Source organism: Struthio camelus, chromosome 5 (genome assembly GCF_040807025.1).
Source record: "Struthio camelus isolate bStrCam1 chromosome 5, bStrCam1.hap1, whole genome shotgun sequence".
In the NCBI taxonomy this organism is placed as follows: domain Eukaryota; kingdom Metazoa; phylum Chordata; class Aves; order Struthioniformes; family Struthionidae; genus Struthio; species Struthio camelus.
This window is the reverse complement of record NC_090946.1, coordinates 66,815,680-66,837,232: the sequence shown is the minus strand read 5'-3', so window position 1 is coordinate 66,837,232 and position 21,553 is coordinate 66,815,680. Positions and strand designations below refer to the sequence as shown.

At 36.2% G+C, this 21,553-nt stretch overlaps 1 protein-coding gene across 10 annotated transcripts in view; it reads right to left on the bottom strand.

Moving 5' to 3' along the window:
• PPP4R4 (protein phosphatase 4 regulatory subunit 4) overlaps positions 1-21,553 on the bottom strand; it is a 70,211-nt gene that overhangs the window by 27,284 nt on the left and 21,374 nt on the right. For 9 of the 10 annotated variants that reach the window (XM_068946921.1, XM_068946915.1, XM_068946914.1 and 6 more), the window contains 6 exons: positions 16,963-17,065; positions 10,462-10,609; positions 9,673-9,746; positions 6,757-6,863; positions 3,250-3,357; positions 33-154 (listed from right to left, as the gene is read on the bottom strand). In XM_068946921.1, the coding sequence (XP_068803022.1) occupies positions 33-154; positions 3,250-3,357; positions 6,757-6,863; positions 9,673-9,746; positions 10,462-10,609; positions 16,963-17,013 (610 nt within the window). In that variant the 5' untranslated portion in view covers positions 17,014-17,065. Of the gene's footprint in view, positions 1-32; positions 155-3,249; positions 3,358-6,756; positions 6,864-9,672; positions 9,747-10,461; positions 10,610-16,962; positions 17,066-21,553 lie in introns of those variants that run through there. The other variant, XM_068946923.1, reaches the window with a different exon arrangement.

Below are 21,553 nucleotides of genomic sequence, written 5' to 3'. Positions count from 1 at the left end.
ACTGGGCTTGTAAGTCTAAATTAAGCTCTTACCTGCATCAAACATTTCAAGAAGATTCACTAACGTCTCAAAAGCTGCAAGACGTACACTGCTGCCTTCATCTCTTGCCAGTTCTACTAATTCAGGGAGCACGACAGTTTTTGTCAGTTCTGTCCTGCAAAGTAAGGCAAACAGTCAAAAGAAAATATACAATGAAACAATGTTCCCACAAGAATTCTTACTTATTCAAAAAATGCAACAATCTCAGGACTTTTCTCTTCATCAGACAAAGAAACATGCAAGTTTAAAATGCAAAAATTCATCACTAAAAGTTCATCTCTAAAAAAGGTGTCAAATTAGCTCACAATAAATCAAAATACAATCTGAAAAATGTAAAGAGATCAAGCTACTTCACTGTGTCACTAAGAAAAGTCATGTGATGAAATACTCTGAAACTGTTCAGGGGAAGAAAAGAATAAGGTCCAAAGATAAAATGATTAAATATGGGTCATGTAGGACTGAAGTGTCCAGAATAACCTGACATCTCAAAGATGAGTCTGCTTTACAAAGAGTGAGCAACCACTGCTTAGTGGACATGAGGTTTCATGACTAGTCCAAACATCAGACTTTTTTCAGGCTTTTCTTAAGGAAATAATGAACGCGTTTTGTTTGTCTGTTTTGATTTGCCAGTTACTAAAACTATCTGCGTGCAATGGTCCTGACAACTTGAATCTAGACATTGGCAGCAGATTGCTATATTACGGACTGACTTCAAAATCAGAGTTTCATCAGATAGGTGACTGAGAGGGAATGAACTATTCTTGGCATAGTACCATTTGCAGGCTAAGATGATTGACATGGGTAAGATTATTGACACGAGTAAGATGGAAATTCACTTCCTGGAGTAAGACCATAGTTTCTGCACAAGCTAGCACCCAGCATCATTCCCTATGTCCCCTTCCTTATTTTAACACCTGCCTGTACTTATAACTGTCTTAAATGGGGGGAAAAAATACTGAAAACAAATCCACACAGATTCATACTAACTGTATCATTGTTTACAATCAATTGGAACATTTCCTAAAAGCTACCAGCAAAACCATTTCTTGTTCCTAACTAGACTGAGTCACAGGGCAAAGAAATGTGAAAGTATGAGTACTGCTGTACACTTTAAAAGATAAAAATATTTCCAGGTATATTTCAAAGAAATATTCTCTAACTATGTTCATATCCCTGATAAGAGCTATTTTACTCAGAAAAATATATTCATAATATTTTAAAAATATATTTTGCAATATTGTGTGTCACAAATTATTTTCAAAGCCAAATTCATTATGATTGCATCTCAGCTCTTTACTGTAGCAGAGGTTAACTGAGAAGGTTAGAGGGATCCATGGAAATGCAGACTGTATCTCAAATGAGATATCAAAAATATCTCAAAAAACTGAATTACAAGAAACGAGAAAAGAGGAACAAAGGTGATCAAGAAAGAAATGAACACATGGTCTAGTAAGGGTCAGGGGAAAGAAGAGTAGTACGACATCCCAGATGAAGACCCAAAAATCAGGAATTAAAACAAGAAATATTTTCCAAATGTGCTTCTGTGGATTTCCATTTTGGTGGTATGAAAAGTACATTTAACAGTCTTCAACTGATATAGCAATTAAAACTGCCCGTCCTGCCCCACTTCAAAACCTTGCAGGAATAAAATCTGGTCATTCACTGAAGATAAACAGAACTATATATTTAATCTCCCATTAAACAGAATTATTTTCAGATACATAAAGATATACATATAAGATACATATATACAGTAAAAATGAACTCGATTTCAAATTCTTCAGTACTTCATTCTAATAAAACGCTTGTTGAATTGTCACGGTTATAAACAGCAACAATATCAGCAAATGCTATCCTTTTATTCTGTAGTCAGAGATTCTTTTAAATATAAAGATATTTAATATGGAAAATGTTAAAATTATTTACTGTGCTAAGCTACCCTTTGGTAGGGTAAATATAAAATAAAATATATACAGTAAATATAAAAACAATAATTATTAATTAATTTAACTCAGGTGAATAATATCATTGCCTGTCCACATTATTCGTGTCCTTTGAACTTCTGCAGAATGAAGACCTAACAGAAGAGCTGACTAAAGCACTTACATAATATTATTCTGTATTGCAATAAAGGTAAGTTTTTTCTGGGAATCAAGAAATTCCTATTCTTTACGATCCTACTAAAACAACGTAAATTAAGTCCACGACAGCAAGCCTTAGTTCTTGTTGTGAATGTTGGTTCTCCTATAGCCAGTAAATCATATTATTTGCAGAGATTTATCCCTTTTTTTTAAAAGTAACTCAGAATCTAAACCACAATACAATTCACCATAAAAAAAATTAATCCCACTCAAAAAACAGGTAGTGGCATAGGAAGGGATAATTTCTGCATCAGTACTAACAAACTGAAGTGCATTTTTAGAGTACCTTTCAAATTTAGCTTTCAGTTTCAGCATCATCCTTGAATAGCTCATAAATTCACAGTTTTAAAAGCCAGAGGAACCATTCAGATCTTTTAATCTGTCCCCCTGCACAACACAGGGCACGGAATCTCACTTGATAATTTCTTCAAGTCTATAACAGTAGGTACTGCTCTTTTCTCCCTAGCACAGGAGGAAAGACCAGGAATTTTAAAATAGTTTTTCACTTACAGACAAGTCCTGAATGTATAGTTAACACGTTCTAATTTATTACATTAGAATACAAGTTCCAGAACTTTTTCTATGCCTATATGTATAATATTGAAGGTGTTCAAGGTTAGAGTAAGAGTTGATGCTGAACTGAAATTTGCTTTAAGTACAAAAAAACTTTTGGCATCCTTCTGCAAAAAGTGGCACAGTAATTATTAGAAACTACTAATTCTTGCCACAGTCGTCGTTCACTTTTAAATACGTCTTAATCTAAAGCCCAATGATACAATGATATCAATGGATAATTCAAATGATTTCAAGAAGCTTTATATGAACTTTTTTTTTTGGGGGGGGGGGGAGGGGTTGTTTACATGGTTTAGTAATATTACTATCACATGCAATAAAAATCTAAGAATGGAAAACAACTAACCGCAATTCACAAGAACACATCTATACTCTCTAAATTTATTATCGATTATGCAGGAGTTAAGATTTCTAACTTAAATGGGGTTTTTACGTTACCATTAAATATTTTAGAGAGAGAGTTTGCATTCAGTAGCATTATGCAAATTGTACTCACCCTATTCCTTGAGCTACATGTTCCAGTTGCCGACACATGCAAGTTCTAACTTCATACTCTACATCCTGGCACAGTGATTTTACCAGTGGAAGAATCTCTCTCTTAATACTAAAAATGTGAACATTATTCATTAATATACAGAACAAAAATATATAAAACCAACTTTGTAATATTCAAATTTTACCAATGTATTACCTCTAGCTGCAAATTTTTTTTAATAATTTATCACACACGGCAAATAGTGATGCAGAAAACTGATTATTCTGAAGTTTGTGATTATAAAATAACACTATTTCAGATACAAAAGCATGCTATAAAGAAAAAGGATTTTTTAAAAATATTAACAGTCATAATTTGCTCATATTTCATCTAATACTTTTTTAAACTATGAAAATACTAGATAGAGATTACTCTCCTCATTTAATAACCTTCTTTAGTACAAATTTTAAACAGCTACTTTAAGAATACAAAGAATTATAAAAATGGAAATGCAAATCCCAATTCATTTTGTCTTTACTTTGAAAACAGAAAACATAGGAATGTTAATAAGAGGTTGTTTTATTGAGATAGAAATCATGATGGAACAAGATAGCTCCTCTGATTCACATATGGATTAATCTTTTCCTGTGCATACCAAAGACATTCCAAATCCCACTGTTATGGGTCAGACTTCTGTCATGTTGACAAACTTTTTTGCAGAACCTTTTTTCCTGAAGATAAACACAATCCACTCAGCTTGAGCAAATTCTGCAGGACCTAAGGCCCAGTCTGGTGCATGTGCCTTGTAGAAACTCAGCTGCCAAGTGAAAAATAGGCTCTTTTGTAAGTTTTTTTTCTCTTTTCAGATTAATCAGTTCAAATTTCAGAAGCTATTGAGCAGTTTAGCTAACTGTAAAGCAAAAAACTGTGATCCACATACTCCTAAAATCATAAAAACCTTTAGGCTATTGTAAGATTATAAAATATGCAAATGAAATTAATTATAAGCTTCAGTACAAGTGATGAAGGTAGTAAAAATTTTCCACTTCTTTCAACCCTGAATGTGAGATGAATGCAAGGCTACAACTCATACGCTCTTTGGCCTAGGCTTGAGGTTTAGAACAATACAGTCTTTGTGCGTATATATACATATATACATTGTTAAGTCCAAACAGAATTCAAGAGACACACAAACATCAAAATGCAGGGAAAAAAAATGTCTTGACTAAGGCAGAAATTAGTGACACTTTGGGGAAAAGATTAAGTTGTATCCTGCCATCTTGTTTGTTTTTGTGTGGCATTTAATACAATGAGCTATCACTCCTGATCAGGGTTTTGCATTCTACTAAAATCAAAACAACAGAACACGTTCAGAGGAGGTGTCCCATTGGTATGCATGTATCACTAAAGAGATACTTTAGGAATTAAATTGAACAGTCCACAAGAATTCAAGATTAAAAGCTCCAACACTGTAATGACTTTATGCAAATATACCCCAGTATTCACACTAAATCAACAGCAGATACAGAAAAACAATTTCGAATTCTGTTCAAGTAAAAACACATACTGTAACTTGGCAGATTCAGCCATTGTGTTTCCTTTCCTTGTCCAAGATTCTGTTATGAGTATTCATAAAAACATCTCTGTCCAAATCTTTATGTTGTTTCAAAACTCAGAGAAAGGGTATGAAGACAGAAACAAGAACATTTTCAAGCCAGGTTGCACATCCTCCATTTATCCAAGCAAAAATGAATTCACGTCTTATAGCAAATATTTAGCCTGAAGTTTCAAAAATTGTACCACGTCTTGGGAGTGTGGCACTTTAAAATACCCTGAAGTAGTGACTACCTTCAAAAAAAGCCATGCTTTTAGGCACCTGTTGGAATAGGATGTAGAAAAAAGCGATGTTTTATTTCAAGGTCACGGCTATGCCCTGATCTATACAAATACCCTGCAACTCATGTGAAATACAAAAGAATTTTTTATTGTAGTATAAATGTCACGGTAAAAAATTGTGCCTTTCTGAAGAAGAATGTGAAGATATGTTTCTATATGGTTAACTCCTGAGGAAGGATGCCTCTCCTGAGCCTACACCAAGACCTCTTCTGTAAGGGGAATGACAGCATGTCGTCAATCTTACTCAGCCTGTGCCATATTCTACATCTGCGGATCAAGATCTCTTTTCGCTTCCCTAAACTGCACTGAAAATATTCCAAGAGAGGACCAAGACATCTCAGAAATTTCTCAGTGATCTTCATCTAACTTATAGGTGGCTTCTATATAGAAATGGTGCTGCTCTCAGTTCACTTAAATGAGGGGTTCTGTATTTCTAAAAAGTAAGAACTCATATTTTAAAAAGCCCCCAAAAAGATAGCGTTATTTGAACTTATGACAAGTTATAATAATTTTAGGCACAATAAGTTTCCAAGTGATCTGGAAATTCATTTTATTTTCACGAGAATGAAACATCATATAATTAAAAGCAATTGTGATTTTGCCAGATTTCTACAAATTAAAATTTTGAAGATAAAGATTTGAAGGCTTTGGTAACTTTCTAGAAAATATTATTTTACCACGCTCATTACTTCTGCATGTCTGACAAGTATATTCTACATAGCATATAAAGGTGTAGATATCTTTTTTTTGTTTATCTTTAGTTCTTTTCTGTTGAAGAAAAAAAATTATTTCTAAATGTCTTGTCATATGGTCCTGTTACTCATCTTTTCTATTATACTGAATTCTTGCATTCTGGGGTGGTTGAAAACCACCATTAGAGGAAAATTCCTGAACTAGACATGGTTTCTGTGAATTTAGTAACCCTCAGTAAACTTCTTTCATAACGTAAAGGACATGATCAGATGTGGTAAAATGCCTGCACAGGAAACACATTAGACAAAAACACATTAGGCTGGATAAGCTGTCCAAAGAATGTACTGTCCCAACTGCTTTCATCAAGTAACTTATCCAGCTTTACTTTCGTCATGCTTCCATGTTCTGCATTATTGTCCAAAACCACAGACACCTACTCTAACAGCTGGATTAATATCAGGCAAAAGCAGTGGCTCCTAATGTGATTCCGTATAGTTATGGACAGGAAAAAAATTGCCTACAGATTATTGTGAAATTTGTTTAAAAAAATAAAAATTGAAGGACAAGGGTTCTTAGGGTTTTCTCTTTATGATAAGAAACTTTAAGGTGATGAAGTTGAGTTTTGTCTCAACTTTTGAAGTTGACTTGTAGAGACATCCACCGTTTGGCTTATTTCCTAGTAAGGAAAACAATATTGAATAATGATGTGAAAATCAAACCCACTTCAACCTGTAGAAGAATATATGAACTGAAGCTAGATATAGGCTAGTTACACACTGAATATTTTTTATCATTAATTACTACCCAGATAAATAGACCTGTAAGAAGAAAGAATTTAATTTTTGCAATAATGTCTAATTTTCTTGTAATAATTTTTGTCCCCAACAAAGAAATGTTGATATACATTATGTAATGAAAATATATGTACAGTCTACTCACATATGAGCTTCAAATTTGTTAGCTAATTTTCCCATGATTTTACAACTAACTAAGCGGGACTGAAGTGTTTGAGAAAGCTGTGCCTTGGAAACAAGTGGATTCAGGATCTATATGAAGGAAAAAAAAAAAATTTGAACAGTAAATAACGTATTCCTCTTCTTAAAAAAAAAATCTAGAAAAACATATCCCAAATGTCATCTACCCCTTTCATGGAATTAATTAGTGTGAACAACAATAACGCATATGTACATCAACAGCCTACCGGAAACCTTCATTTAACATGTACTGCTAATTATAGTCTATTACATCCATATCTTGGCCCAAATTGCAGTTTATGATTCACATCATGGCCACAGTTTTACATCTGTCTACTTGTGTCTTTATTTTGAGATTAAGTTGTACATGAATATTTATAGCTATTAGCTGGGAATTTTCACAAAAAATGTTAAATCTGTCCTTGCACAGAAACAAATAAATAAATAAAAGCAAAAAACAGATAAAAAGGAAAAGGGAGCCTCTCTGAGGTTCCTTCTCATGAGTTATCTTAGGAAATACCACATTTGATGTGGAGTTTGAAAGCAACAATCCCTCTCAATTAAGTGTACTTTGGGGATCTGCAGGGAAGAGGTATCATTTCCATATAGACGAAGCAACCCTGCAGCTTATCCTGGAGCTGTGCTGCCGTTTGTTGGGTCACCTCTATAGTGACAGATATAAACTAAGAGACTGTAAAATATGACATTCACGGATACTATTTTTTGCACAAAAATGATTATGGAAAACCAGGTGCTGAGTCAGGGAGAACACTACAGAGAGATAGGTCCTGCAGCTTGTCACAGCTCCATGCCTCTTGCAGAGCTACACAAAAGGATAATACACAGGGCAGGAAAGTGTAATAGTATTCTAAAAGCAGTTTTCTCCTCCTCTTATCAGCAGAAATTTTGAGGTAAGAGAACCTTTCCTATTTTAAGGACACAAAGTTCACCCAGCCTAGAATTAGTACATAGGTACGTTTCTAATTATAGTACTGCATGTCATTAGTTATCTACAAAACTATATACTATTTATTTGGTCTTTGAATTACAATAGCACACACACACCACGTCTAGTAACCCAAGTTACTGATCCAGACATAGTCTCTCCCCTGAAGCGGCCATTGTCAGAGACAGGACGCAGGCTTAGCTTGACATTTGTTCTAATCCAACACACCTTTTCTTGTGTCCTTGGAAACGAAGATTGTTCAATGATTTTAACTTAGAAAAAACATTAAAAATTATAATATCCTAAGTTTTCTGATACAAAAAGGCCCATTTTCAGATGTTTTTTTTCTAGCTGCTGAATCAACACAGCTTCACCAATTGATCTTCTCAAAGCAAATTTTTACGAAACATGCCGAGAAGGACCTGGGGGTCCTGGTGGACAACAAGCTGAACATGAGCCAGTAGCGTGGCCCTTATAGCAAAGAAGACCAAAAGTATCCTGGGCTGCATTAGAAGGAGCATTGCCAGCAGGTCTAGGTAGTGATCCTTCCCCTCTGCTCAACACTGATGAGGCCACATCTGGAGTGCTGTGTCCAGTTCTGGGCTTCCCAATACAATAAAAACATGGATATACTGGAACAAGCCCAGTGAAAGGCCACAAAGATGATAAAGGGATAGAAGCATGTATCATATGAGGAGAGGCTGAGAGAGGTGGGGCTGTTCAGCCTGGAGAAGAGAAGGTTCGGGGGGATCTTGTCAATGTTTCTAAATATCTGTTGGGAGAGTGGTAAACAGGCCAGGACCAGATTCTTCTGAGTGGTGCCCAGTGACAGGACAAGAGCCAATGGGCACAAACTGAAACACAGGAAATTCCACTCAAACACAAGAAAACAGTTCTTCACTGTGAGGGTGGTCAAACATTGGAACAGGCTGGCCAGAAAGGTTGTGGAGTCTCTATCCTTCGAGATATTCAAAATCCAATTGGACATGATCCTGGGCAACCTGCTCTAGGTGACCCTACTTGATCAGGGGGGTTGACCCAGATGATCTCCAGAGGTCTCTTCCAACCTCAACTATTCTGATTCTGTGGTAAACGTTTTCCTTTATTCTACAGGAACATCAGGGGAAAAACTAAGTTATCTTTAAATCACATCTTTAAAATTACATTACTAATAGATTTTGTCTGACAAGATTAATTTCTCCTTTTTTTCTCCTGACTTTTCACCTTTTAAATAATAAAAAAAATACTTTTAAACAGTGCTAGATTTCAATTACCAGCTATTTTTAATGTGTATTTTTATACTACATAAATGATAATATATTTATAATTTAGAACAACATGGAGCTGTAAATAGAGTAAGATATCCCTATCTGAAAGCTTTTAAACTTAACAACCAAAAGTGAATTCTCAGCACAAAGCTGAATAAATTATCAGAATAAAGAGGAGGTACATTATGACTCAGGGATGGAATTCATTCCTTTTCCTCAAACCACCCAGTGGAAAGCTAGAGTGTTTGCAAGACATTAGATTACACAGTGATAAGCATCTCCAGCATTCAGTCCCATTTAGTAGAAATGCAGAATTTTGTCCAGTAACAAACGTCTTTTCTTCATGAAGAGATAGAATGAAATACTACCCTGTAAACTGAAACAGGATATATGAAAACATTTACTAAGAATACTATGTGCAACGCAAGTGTTAAAATATATATGGCATTTATTTGCTGAAGAACATTGAAGATTTTTAAGGTGACCTTCCTGTCTGGCCTCAGCACGTTCCTCTCTTACGGTATGACCCACAAACATTACTCCTTTTCACAGGTGTGGAACTGCCACAAATCTCACTGAAGTGAATGAGATTTGTAGGGAACTCCAATCTTTTGAAAAACAGAGTAACATTAATTTTCTGTTAGCTAAGTGGGGAGAATATTATTACCTCATGTCTGATAGTTTCTTTGGGTAAAGCTTCTATTACAGCAAGAAGAGTTTCTAGCCATGCATTGCTGACACCTGCCAGTAAGAAACGAGTTATATATTATGTTGTACATACACAAAAAGTATAAACAAATGCACACATTGCTTTTATAAAATTAGTTCTCACTTCTTGCATTTACCTCTTCAAGTAGCTATATATCTAAAAGGCATTAAATTAACATTCAAGACTTCGTACACTCACTAGACAGCAACATGCTAGAAGCAAATTCTGCCCCCATTTCCTTGTCCTTTTTAAGTCTGGTGTACGTAGGGGTATTCTGTCTGCCTTAAAAAAAAATTTTTCTTCATTTAGAAGGTGCATGTTCCTTTCTTCTGCACCTAAACTTTCTACTTTTGCAACAGCGGGCCATTTTTCACTTTGTAACCTAAAAATAGTGTCAAAGAAGTTAAAAAAAATAAAAAAATCAAATCATCACAGAAGAAATGTCAATCATTCTCCCTCTATTTTCTTAACCAAATAATTAAAGTAACTCAGAGCTTTGGATTCAGTAAAAACTACAGGATTTAGTCCTCCAAACAAAATAAGAGTTTTTCTTTGCCTTAATCAGTACGAAGACTTATATTTAAACACCAGTAAGCTGTCAGCATGCTAAAATGTTTTATTTCATGCAAGTGTAGAAAAATAAAGTCCCAGTGACTGCACTCACTGCTTTACACAGTATTGTACAGTCGCTAAGGAAACAAAACATATAGAACTTATCAGTCATTAGCATAGTTGTACAGCCCTGACCTGCATCCCTGTGTTCCAGATTCTGTAGAATGATGTGTAGAAAGGAGTGGGAGTACGTATGAATGGACACTGATTCCTCTTGCAGAACAGTCAAAAATGACACAGCAGCTGTTAATTGCATTTCCACTCCTGCGACATGCAGCACCTCCTGTATAATTACAAATTATGTCAGTTTAAAAGGATGAGCCAGAAAGTTATTGAAAGAATGCTCAAATTCTTAATTCATTTTTAAAAATAAGTATGCAAAAATCTGGATAGATTACAAAGTCGGTTGCAAAACCATTTTCTCTTAACAGTGACTACTTTGAAATATTCAAAACTCTCATATTATAACAGGAATCTCTTAAGAAAAGTGAAATTAATTCAGTTTCATCAATGCTTATGTACAGATTTTTCTACTTTACAAAACAAGACATAAAAACAAGCCAGTCAACACTTACTTCATCTGTTTGAGCATATGAATTAGAGAGAAGCACTTCCTTCACCTAGGAGGCGATACTAAAATAGTAGCAGTAATTTAAATTTCAGCCCTTACCAATATGGAACACAAATAAAAATGTATATATAGCCTCTTAAAAATAAAGCAAGATATATTAGGATTTTAGCCAGATAACTCAGCATTTACTAGTACTGAGGTTTAACATATAACAACATAATTAATTAGGCATCTTTAAAAGTATCAGTTAAAAAGTTAAACAATAATAATACGAAAATTAAATTTGACTAAATTTCTGTGATGAAATAAAAAGCACATTTCATTTTCAGAGTTATGTGCCAAGAGCTTGCAATATGTAATCTATGACATAGCAGTCATTATGAATATGTACATATCTATCAGTTACATGAATGTTTCATTTGTTTGTCTAAATGCATCTTTCTGCCCCATGAGACAATTAAATGCATAAGTCTACTGCTAAAGCATTATACTAATTTCATGAGTGATTTCAAACTTAGTAGTTGCTTAGAGCCTACATTTCCTATCCGATACTCCATGTAGGTGACTTTTTTGTTTCTTTCTCTGATGTGCTTGAGATGAACAGTGTTTTCCCAAATCACATTTTAAAGATTAAAGATAATTTGATTTTTAATTAAAAAAAAAAAATCAACCTAAACTAAATTTGTACTAACAAACAAAGAAGGTCTAGTTGGAGATGTGAAGGTTGGGGGCAGCCTTGGCTGCAATGACCATGAGATGGTAGACTTCAGGATCCTATGAGGAGGAAGTACGGCAATAAGTAGGATCGCAGCTCTGGACTTCAGGAGAGCAAACTCTGGCCTCTTCCCTCTGCATCCCTCTGAGTAAGAAGTCCAGCAAAAGCAGGCAGGAGACCTGCATGGATGAGCAAGGAACTCCTGGCAAAACTCCAGCAGAAGAAGGAAGTCTACAGAATGTGGAAAAGGGGACAGGTCACTTGGGAGGAATATAGGGACATTGTTAGTCTGGAGGGATGCGACAAGGAAGGCTAAGGCCCAGCTGGAATCAAGTCTGACAAGAGATGTCAAGGACAACAAGAAGGGCTTCTTCAAATACATCAGTAGCAAAAGGAAGACTAGGGAAAATGTGCGCCCACTGCTGAATCTGAAGTATCTGAAGGGGGAGTGTCAAGAGGATGAGGCCAGCCTCTTCTCCGTGGTGCCCAGCAACAGGACAAGAGGCAACGGGCACAAACTGAAACACAGGAAGTTCCACCTAAACCTGAGAAAAAACTTCTTCACTGTGAGGGTGACTGAGCACTGGAACAGGTTGCCCACAGAGGTAGTGGAGTCTCCTTCCCTGGAGATATTCCAAACCCGTCTGGACGTGATCCTGGGAAATACGCTCTGGAGGACCCTGCTTGACAGGGAGGTTGGACTAGATGATCTCCAGAGGTCCCTTCCAACCTAAACGATTCTGTGATTCTGTGAATGGGGTGGGTGCCCTGGTAACAAAGGATACAGAGAAGGCAGAGTTACTGAATGCCTTTGCTTCAGTCTTCACTGCTAAGGCCAGCCCTCAGGCATTCCTAACCCTGGGGACAAGAGAGGAAGGCTAGAGAAAGGAAGACTCTCCCTTGGTCGACGAGCATCGGGTTAGAGATCATTTGTCCAAACCTGAAAACCACAAATCCACGGGCCCCGAAGGGATGCATCCACGAGTGCTGAGGGAGCTGGCGGATGTTATCGCTAGGCCACTCTCCATCATCTTTGAAAGGTCCTGGAGAGCAGGAGAGGTGCCTGAAGACTGGAAGAAAGCCAATGCCCCTCCAGTCTTCAAAAAGGGCAAGAAGGAGGAGCCAGGAAACTACAGGCCTGTCAGCCTCACCTCAGTCCCTGGAAAGGTGATGGAACAGCTCCTCCTGGAGGTCATCACTAAGCATGTGGAGGACAAGAAGGTGGTCAGGAGTAGTCGGCATGGATTCACCAAAGGGAAATCATGCTTGACCAAGCTGATAGCCTTCTATGATGGAATGACTGGCTGGGTAGATGAGGGGAGAGCAGTGGATGTTGTCTTTCTGGACTTCAGCAAGGCTTTTGACACCGTCTCCCATCACATCCTCCTAGGTAAACTCAGGAAGTGTGGGCTGGACGAGTGGACAGTGAGGTGGATCGAGAACTGGCTGGATGGCAGAGCTCAAGAGGGTTGTGGTCAGTGGTGCAGTCAAGTTGGAGGCCTGTAGCTAGTGGTGTCCCCCAGGGGTCAGTCCTGGGTCCAGTCTTGTTCAATATATTCATCAATGACCTGGAGGAAGGCACAGAGTGCACCCTCCGCAAGTTTGCTGATGATACTAAACTGGGGGGAGTGGCTAACACACCAGAAGACTGTGCTGCCATTCAGAGGGACCTGGACAAGCTGGAGAGCTGGGCAGAGGGGAACCTCCTGAAGTTCAACAAAGGCAAGTGCACAGTCATGCACCTAGGGAGAAAGAACCCCATGCAGCAGGACAGTAGCATGCTGGAAAGTAGCTCTGCCGAGAAGGACCTGGGAGTGCTGGTGGACAGCAAGTTAACCATGAGCCAGTAATGTGCCCTTGTGGCCAAGAAGGCCAATCGGATCCTGGGGTGCATTAGGAAGAGTGTTGCCAGCAGGAGGAGGGAGGTGATCCTGCCCCTCTCCTCAGCCCTGGGGAGGCCTCCCCTGGAGTACTGGGTCCAATTCTGGGCTGCCCAGTACAAGAGAGACATGGCACTCCTGGAGAGAGTCCAGCAGAGGGCTACAAAGACGATTAGAGGGCTGGAGCATCTCTCCTATGAAGAAAGACTGCGAGAGCTGGGCCTGTTCAGCCTGGAGAAGAGAAGACTTGAGAGGTAATCTGATCAATGTGTACAAGTATCTCAAAGGAGGGTGTCAAGAGAATGGGGCCAGACTCTTCTCCATGGTGCCTAGCGACAGGACAAGAGGCAACAGGCAGAAACTGAAACACAGGCAGTTCCATCTGAACATGAGGAGAAACTTCTTCACTGTGAGGGTGACAGAGCATTGGAACAGGTTGCCCAGAGAGGTAGTGGAGTCTCCTTCCCTGGAGATATTCAAAACCCACCTGGACGCGATCCTGGGAAATATGATCTAGAGGACCCTTCGTGAGCAGGGGAGGTTGGACTAGATGATCCCCAGAGGTCCCTTCCAACCTCAGCTGTTCTGTGATTCTGTGATAACTAGAAGCACTTCAGCTTTTTTTAAACAATCTCTCAGCCTGTATTAGTTCTCAGTTTTGAGGATAGCTTTTTCTTGGCCATTTGCCGAGTTTAAAGAATCAGGTACGAGCTGGAACAACTCCTCCTGAGAGGCAGGAGTCTCCCAGGATCACAGAGATCTCAGGAGAGAATATCAGGTTGAAAGGTGATCTCTGATATTACAGAGTACATCTACAATATGGAAGCAAAGACTCTTCTGCTGAAAAGTATGCAGAAGAGCTTGCATTTAACTATCCAACAGAAAAGTGTTTGTTAAGTAATCATGTTGAAGGCGTCATAGATATTTGTTCCTCATCTTTCAGTCTAACAACTTCTAACAAATGAACAGAATATACTTCATTAGTTTTTCCAGAAATACTGAATTGCATCTCAAGTAGCCTCTTGTTTAAGATTAGGAGAGAGATGATAACATTTAAGACTAATTCCCCAGGCAGTAAGAAAAATAATTTTTCATAATACAGTATTTTTCTAGATTTCTTTTGTTAATATAATGTTAAAGTAGCTGGCTTAAAACTAAAAAAAAAAAAAAAAAAGCAGAGAGCTATATATCACAGGTTTTCAGTAATAGAAGCAATTAGTTTCTTTAAAACTGCAACAAATGAAATAATGAAACATATATGATAATTTACTGGAACAAACAAGTACCATTATTCTTGCACAGATCCACTTTTCTATTTGGTAATCATCTCCGCGATGAAGAGAAAATTGTATGACATAAGCATGTGACTCTCAGACAATGTCACCTTTGTTATTATTATAACATATACTTACACTTTACAATGAGAATCTGATACACACACAGCAAGTCATCCTTAAAGTGCTTTAGATAGAGAGGACAACATAGCCTAGGAGATTCTTAATCTAACTCAAACTTTCAGTTCTACTTATTGAAGATCATCAAATTCAAATTCAGCTTGGATCTGTAACTAGTTAAACTCCTCTTCATCTTCTTGAAGTGATCTAAGCACTCTTCTTAACCATTAGTTGGTTGGAATAAGAAAATTATGTACCTATTAGCAAATGGTGCTGAGAGATTTTTAAACTGCGTGAGAAAAAAAAACTTAAGTTCCACATTGTCCTAGTGAAATCATGAATGAATCACTCCAGTGAAAATGCCAATCTGAAACGCAGATCTGAACACAGATGGGGAAACTGAGTCTGTTCACAAAATTATAAAGATAACACAACTCAACGCTTCAGAAATAAATTTTCTTGGTGACATCTTCATTATTAGTTACCTCTTTTCCCATATACAGCACATACATTCAACAAAACAGCTACTTACAAACATAAGGTTCATTTAGCTGAAAATCTGGGCAAATTTGAAATAGGTTTAAACCAAAGTGATCAACTGCAGGAAACCAGACCACAGACTGATCTGTTTCAATACTTTCATGATTCTAAAATGTTGGTTAAAGTAAAAAAAAAAAAAAAAAAAAGACTCCTAGGATCGATCTATCATAAATAGTTTAAACAGCTAATACTGAAATAGCATATCTGAAATATGAACAGTCTACTATTTATTAAAATCAAAAAAAATATTGCTTTTAAGGTATATCTGTCTTTATATAGTGGGATCTTGATCTTAACAAAGACCAATAGGTAAAGTAGTGAAACTTCTACAAGGATTTTGTCCTTACTCACTTAAAAATGAACCTTACAATACTGACGTCCACCAGTTCTCTATCTGTTTGAATTCACTGGGTTCAAAACCTATGCAGATTCAAATCGAGCAATAAATTTTCACCCGCTTTTATTTCAGTAGGAATTTGGGGAAAAGGGGAAGCAAGTGACAAGAGCCAGTAATAATAAGAGACAGCATCCTTCTTTATAAAATTAATAGAAGAATGAGATGCCATTTCAGTACTGAGAAAACACTTGTTTACTACTGGTCTTAAGAGCATTTCCTTTAAGAATGAGCTAGCAGTAGTAGTCCAATTTACCTAACTACACCAACTCTAAAACAGTGAAGAACATCCATTAGTTATTTCTGGACTTAGAAAGACAGGGAAAAATGCAGCAACAAAAACAGATGCATATATGCTCAACCAGGACTGAAGAGACCAAGGACTGATTAGAAAATGATTTTTAATTAAAACTAGACTGATTTAATGACATAAAAACAGCTGGAAAATGTTAACACTAATTAGCAGAAAAGTGACAATACCCTGTTCCAATGAAATCCGTCGAGTAATTTGCCATCATCAAAATAAATTTTCAAATGTTTTGATAGACAAAAAGAATGCATGTTTCAACTCAGCTGGTAACCTTAAAACCACTGAAAAGGCAGACTAATACACTGAAAGTATTAGCATCTGTTTATTAGCATCTGTTGTAGCCTTATATAGCTTCAGATCTACTAGGATTTGCATGTGACTGCATATACCTACTAGGAATTAAGATCTGCCTTTGTGATGCAGTACGGTCTTATACTGGCTGAAGCTGCTCCTTAAACCACACCTTAAATGAACCTTTCCATTTCTTCTATGCTACATCAACCAAGGGGTCATACCTGAGGCAGGGCGAAAAGAGGGAGATATTTATGTCCTTTAAGCTATCCTTTATCTAAACATAAATATCTTTAGAATATGTAAACTGTTTACTTCTGCTTTCTTCTCTCCTGTTATAACATTTTTCCAAAAAATATAGTATATACATAAATTCAGCGAGTTAATGCAAAAAGATCTGCTGGAGATACCATTTCCTAAGGAGTGCCAAAAAGACACATAATCTCAGTGTGTAATAAAATTATTTGGGATTTTTTCCCCTTATTGAAATACTTCCACTGGCAGAAAAAGATACATTCAAACCTCATTGAATGCAACTTACTCTGATTTTTGGCAAAACCCGACGAAGTGTTTCTGCAGGATTCTGCCGCATCAGGACCGGAAGATTTGCCACCACACTTGTTCCTTGGATATCCTGGCCAGAGCTTACAAAAATACATACATTTTAACCATTAATCTTAAGAAAGACACAAGCTAACAGGTCTCATTTATATGATAACTTTTTTTTTTTTTTTTTAAATCAAAAGAGGCATTAACTCTTTTCTTAAACCTAAGATACGATGTAATAGAAAACAACATTAAAAGAATATCAACTATAAAAGCTGTTCTATATTATTTCTAATACGAAATGTTCTAATTTTTAATGCAGGTTTGGGAAAAATGCAAGACATTTGAAAGATCTTTTTTTCCAATTGGATCATCAAGGCAGTGGTTTTGTGGAAGTTTTTCTGTTTTAAGAATAAAGACGATAAAGCACAGGAAGGGGACAAATAGAAGGAAGCACAATAAATAAAAACTGCACTCAACATACAATATCACTGCAGAGACCTACAGTTTTTGTTTTTAGGGAAGACAACCAAATGAACGTTCATTTTGTCAAGTACAATTAAAGAAACATCAAAAGCATCCAAAAATCAAATTAGATTATTTATCTTCTAGGTTTCTTCTCATTCTGTCCCTCTTGATAATATCAACTGAAAGAGACAAAAAAAAAAAAAGGGGGGGAGGGAAAGGGTAGGCACCAGTGAAGGACAGGTATGAGATGAAAACAAAAATATCCCAAGTGAATGAACTTCTAAAATGGAATCAGAAAGAGAAAGGTTTGTATGACAAAATTAACTAAACTAATTAGTATGACTAAACATTAACATGTACTTTTTTAAAAAAGAAATTCATACTAAAACTATTAAATACTTTCATATAGCACTCCCTATCCCATGGTTGTTCTGAGTTTTCTTAGCGGAACATATCAAGAAAGGAACTAGGTACATATAACAGTCATAAGACATTAGATTTGCCAACGACCTTCCAGTTTTGTTCTGCCACTGTAGTATATTAGGGTACTCATAGTTAAGATGCAAAGCCTTCCTGCAGCGTTCAGAGGTGAATATATCATTACACATTCTACTAATGTTCTAAATCATCCTCAACATTTGTGTCTTTCAGAAGATTAAATTAAATTATAGTTATTTACACGTACAGACAAGTAGTCCAATTTAGCTCTATTTTGTTAAATCCATATGAATGCACTTTTAAAAATGAGGATGTGTTTGTGTAATAAGAAAGAAGCAAAAGTAAAAAGCTTTGCTTAAAATCAATGCAGCCTAGAACACCCTTACAGAAACAGTACAATGTCCTACTGGAAAGACTTTTTTTTTTTTTTTTTAATTATTTTGTATAGCACTCCATAGTGCTGTAGTAAAAATATTCAAATGCTAATTAGGAATCACCAGTATTAACTTTAAAGTGTTTAGCAACCTGCATTTCAGGTGTACTTTTGAAAGGCAGAATATTCTTTACCCTTACAAAGGTAATTTTCTATCTTAAAAGGCAGTATGTTCTGGAAAACTTAGTAAAGGCTGGAAGGTAGCAATTCCAAAATTCAAATCCTTGTTCTGTCTCTACCTGCTGAGTAGTAACACAAACAACAGTTCACTTCTGTATTAGGCTTCCATTCTGCAGATAAGAATACTTACCAAACTTACAAAGTACAAACTATGATTCTGTGCAAGGGACTTAACACAGGGAAAGCTCTGCCCCAACAAAACCTTCCCCTTCCAGAAGGGTAAATCTTGCTATAGCATATATATCTCGCTTGTGTATAGAACTAACAAAAAGGTGCCAGTACCTCCAAAGCATATCTAAAGTTCAGCATATATGATCCAATCAACCTGGCGTAACTTCAGATTGTGTGTGTTACCTCTAAGATCATTTTCCTTTATAATCAAGGGAGAGAAACAGGTCTTGGTAGGGAACAATTTATCTCAGTCTAAAGAGGTCAGATAGGCTGTACTCTACAAATGCCTGTTTCCCCCTACTACCTATATAAAGGCAGACACAAAGACTAGCTCACCTGTGGATACCTGCATTGTAAACAAATGACAGATCCTGCCCACAGAAATACAAGCCTTAGTCAGGTTATGCTTACCTTTATCTCTAGTAGTTCCAACGGACTTGCACATAACAACATATAGCATCTTCAGAAACATGTGCACAATTACAGTACCTAGCTAAAATAACTGATCTAGGACAGAATCAAACATTCCCAGTTTCCAGATTTGAACAGCGGTCAACAAGGGCATACTATCAACTTACTAACAGCATTAACTGTGTTCTCAGTGAGTGCTACTCACCACGAATTCCACGAATCAGTGTTTCTATCTTTTATTTGTGGGCCATATAATTCTTAAATATTACAAAGATAAAAACTCAAAGAGAAGAAGAGTTTTCATAAATTCTAAAACGAGTAACAAGGGAGTAGCAAGCTGTGAACGCTGTACTGAAGTTATCACAGTGCTGTCTGTAATCAAAGCTGCAATGTTCTGATCCACTAAGGAGATTTTGGGAATCATACCCAGAGCAAAGACTCCACGTTTATTGTTTCTATACATTTACAATAATTAACAACAAATAAAAATTACAGCTGGGGAAAGAGGTTAACACAGATGTAAAACTAACTATACATGTTACCAGGTAAAGTTGAGAATTATGGTTATGATAGCAGCAGCCCAAAAGTATTCTTTTCTGTTAAATTTTGCTATTTCATAAATTTTCATTAATTACTTGGGTTTTCTTCTGGTTGTCAGAGATAGCATGATCTGAAGAAAGGTTAATAGGGTCAAGGTTAGCAGATCCTGAGTTCCAGTTCTATCTATAATAATGATTTACCACGTGATCTTAATACCAGGTAATTTAGTTGAAGGATCATGACTTCAGTTTTTCTTCCCTCACTTTCCATTTTCTTCATTTTCTTCTGTCATCAGAAAGACACTGGTAATTTACATCTCCACCATTTTATACATTTCAAATATTATATATATTTTCCCATTTTCTGAACTTTCAGAAAATTATACTGAAATACTTAAAACTTGCATGGAAATTCACAGAGTCTAATAATAAAAATCTTATCCAAAAAATTCAGCAACCTAAAAGACGAGACAAATCGAAGATACGTAATTTCAAGGCCAAGAAGAAAAATTTTGCAAACAGAGTATAAAAACAATCCACATTTCCTATATTTTTTTTGGATAGGGGTTATATTTTTCTTCTGCTATCTACCTTAGTTTCAGAACACAAAAAACAACTAATCCAATACTGCATTTTGTTTAAATACAGTGTGTATTAAAACTGACAAGTTGTATCAGCTTCTTCAGGATTAGCTGTTTAATCCTTTGTAATAAAATCAGACTACTGATGTAAAATTAAGCTAATGTGATTTTCTTAGAAAGTATTAGGAGCCAATTTTTTGGCTAGCTATCGTCTCCACCAGTCTTTTAAGCGTTGTCTGTAAACGGAAGAACGTTGACAAGTTTTGATGGTCAAAGCTATACTAAAGCCATTTTTAAACCCATTCAAAATCAGGGAGAAGCAACTACAGTACACATTTTCAGACTGATTTTAGTATTGATATCCCTATAACTTCACTTTGCAAACAAGTAAGAGCTCTCAATAAAAATATGGTCTCTCAGTAACATCTAAACTCAGTGAGATGACAGTATTGTATCACCTAGTGAAAATGGATTTAAATTAGGATTAAGAATTGAACTATTTACAGCTTGCAATACCTTTGCATTATTCAAAACTATTTTATTATCTAATTTAAAACAATAAATATTAAAGCTTTTCATGTTTATGGCACATTTCTTGGAGTATGACCTAGTAATTCCAACAGAGCTTTAAAGTAGAACTGGGAAATCTAGAGCCCCCAAAGTAGAAAAGGATCACAGGGCAGAGGAGGCCCAGAACTTCATACGATTCAACTTTCAGCTTCATCAGGGAAAAGATGTATACCTTTGTACTACCCAGTAATAATGCAAAAAAGTCAAAGTAACTTGAAGAAGATATTTTACTGAATACTTTATTCACTTTGCATCAAGATGGAAGAAATTGATTAAAAAAAAAAATCGATTTTATGAGTAAGACATGTAATGAAAAGGGGAGTGTTCCCCTTTAAACCAGAAAGGCTTAGTATCTGGCTTGCTGCCAATTACGAATTTGAATCAGGAGGCATTTCAACACCTACACAGCCTGTAATTTTCCAACTGTGGAAGATTTTTCTTCTGTTTCTACCAAAGAAGCTGCATCACAGATTCTCTTTAAATATTAAAATCTCCAGGATTAAAGTGAATTATTTCTAAATAATCATATTACGACTTTTTTGGACATAAAAGTATGTCACAATAAATGCTGAATAATTATTTTCTTCAGAGTCACAGTAAGCTCAATGTTATAAAGAACCTATTCCTTTATTAACAATGCTAACTATAGAACTCCAACAGAGCTGTATACTTAGAAGTAATTTAGCTCAATCTCCTTTGTGTAAGGAATATCCATATAGTTAATATCATTTAAATATGAAACTTCAGGACTCATCTTCTGACTTCATCCTACAGGACATACTAGTGATTTAACAC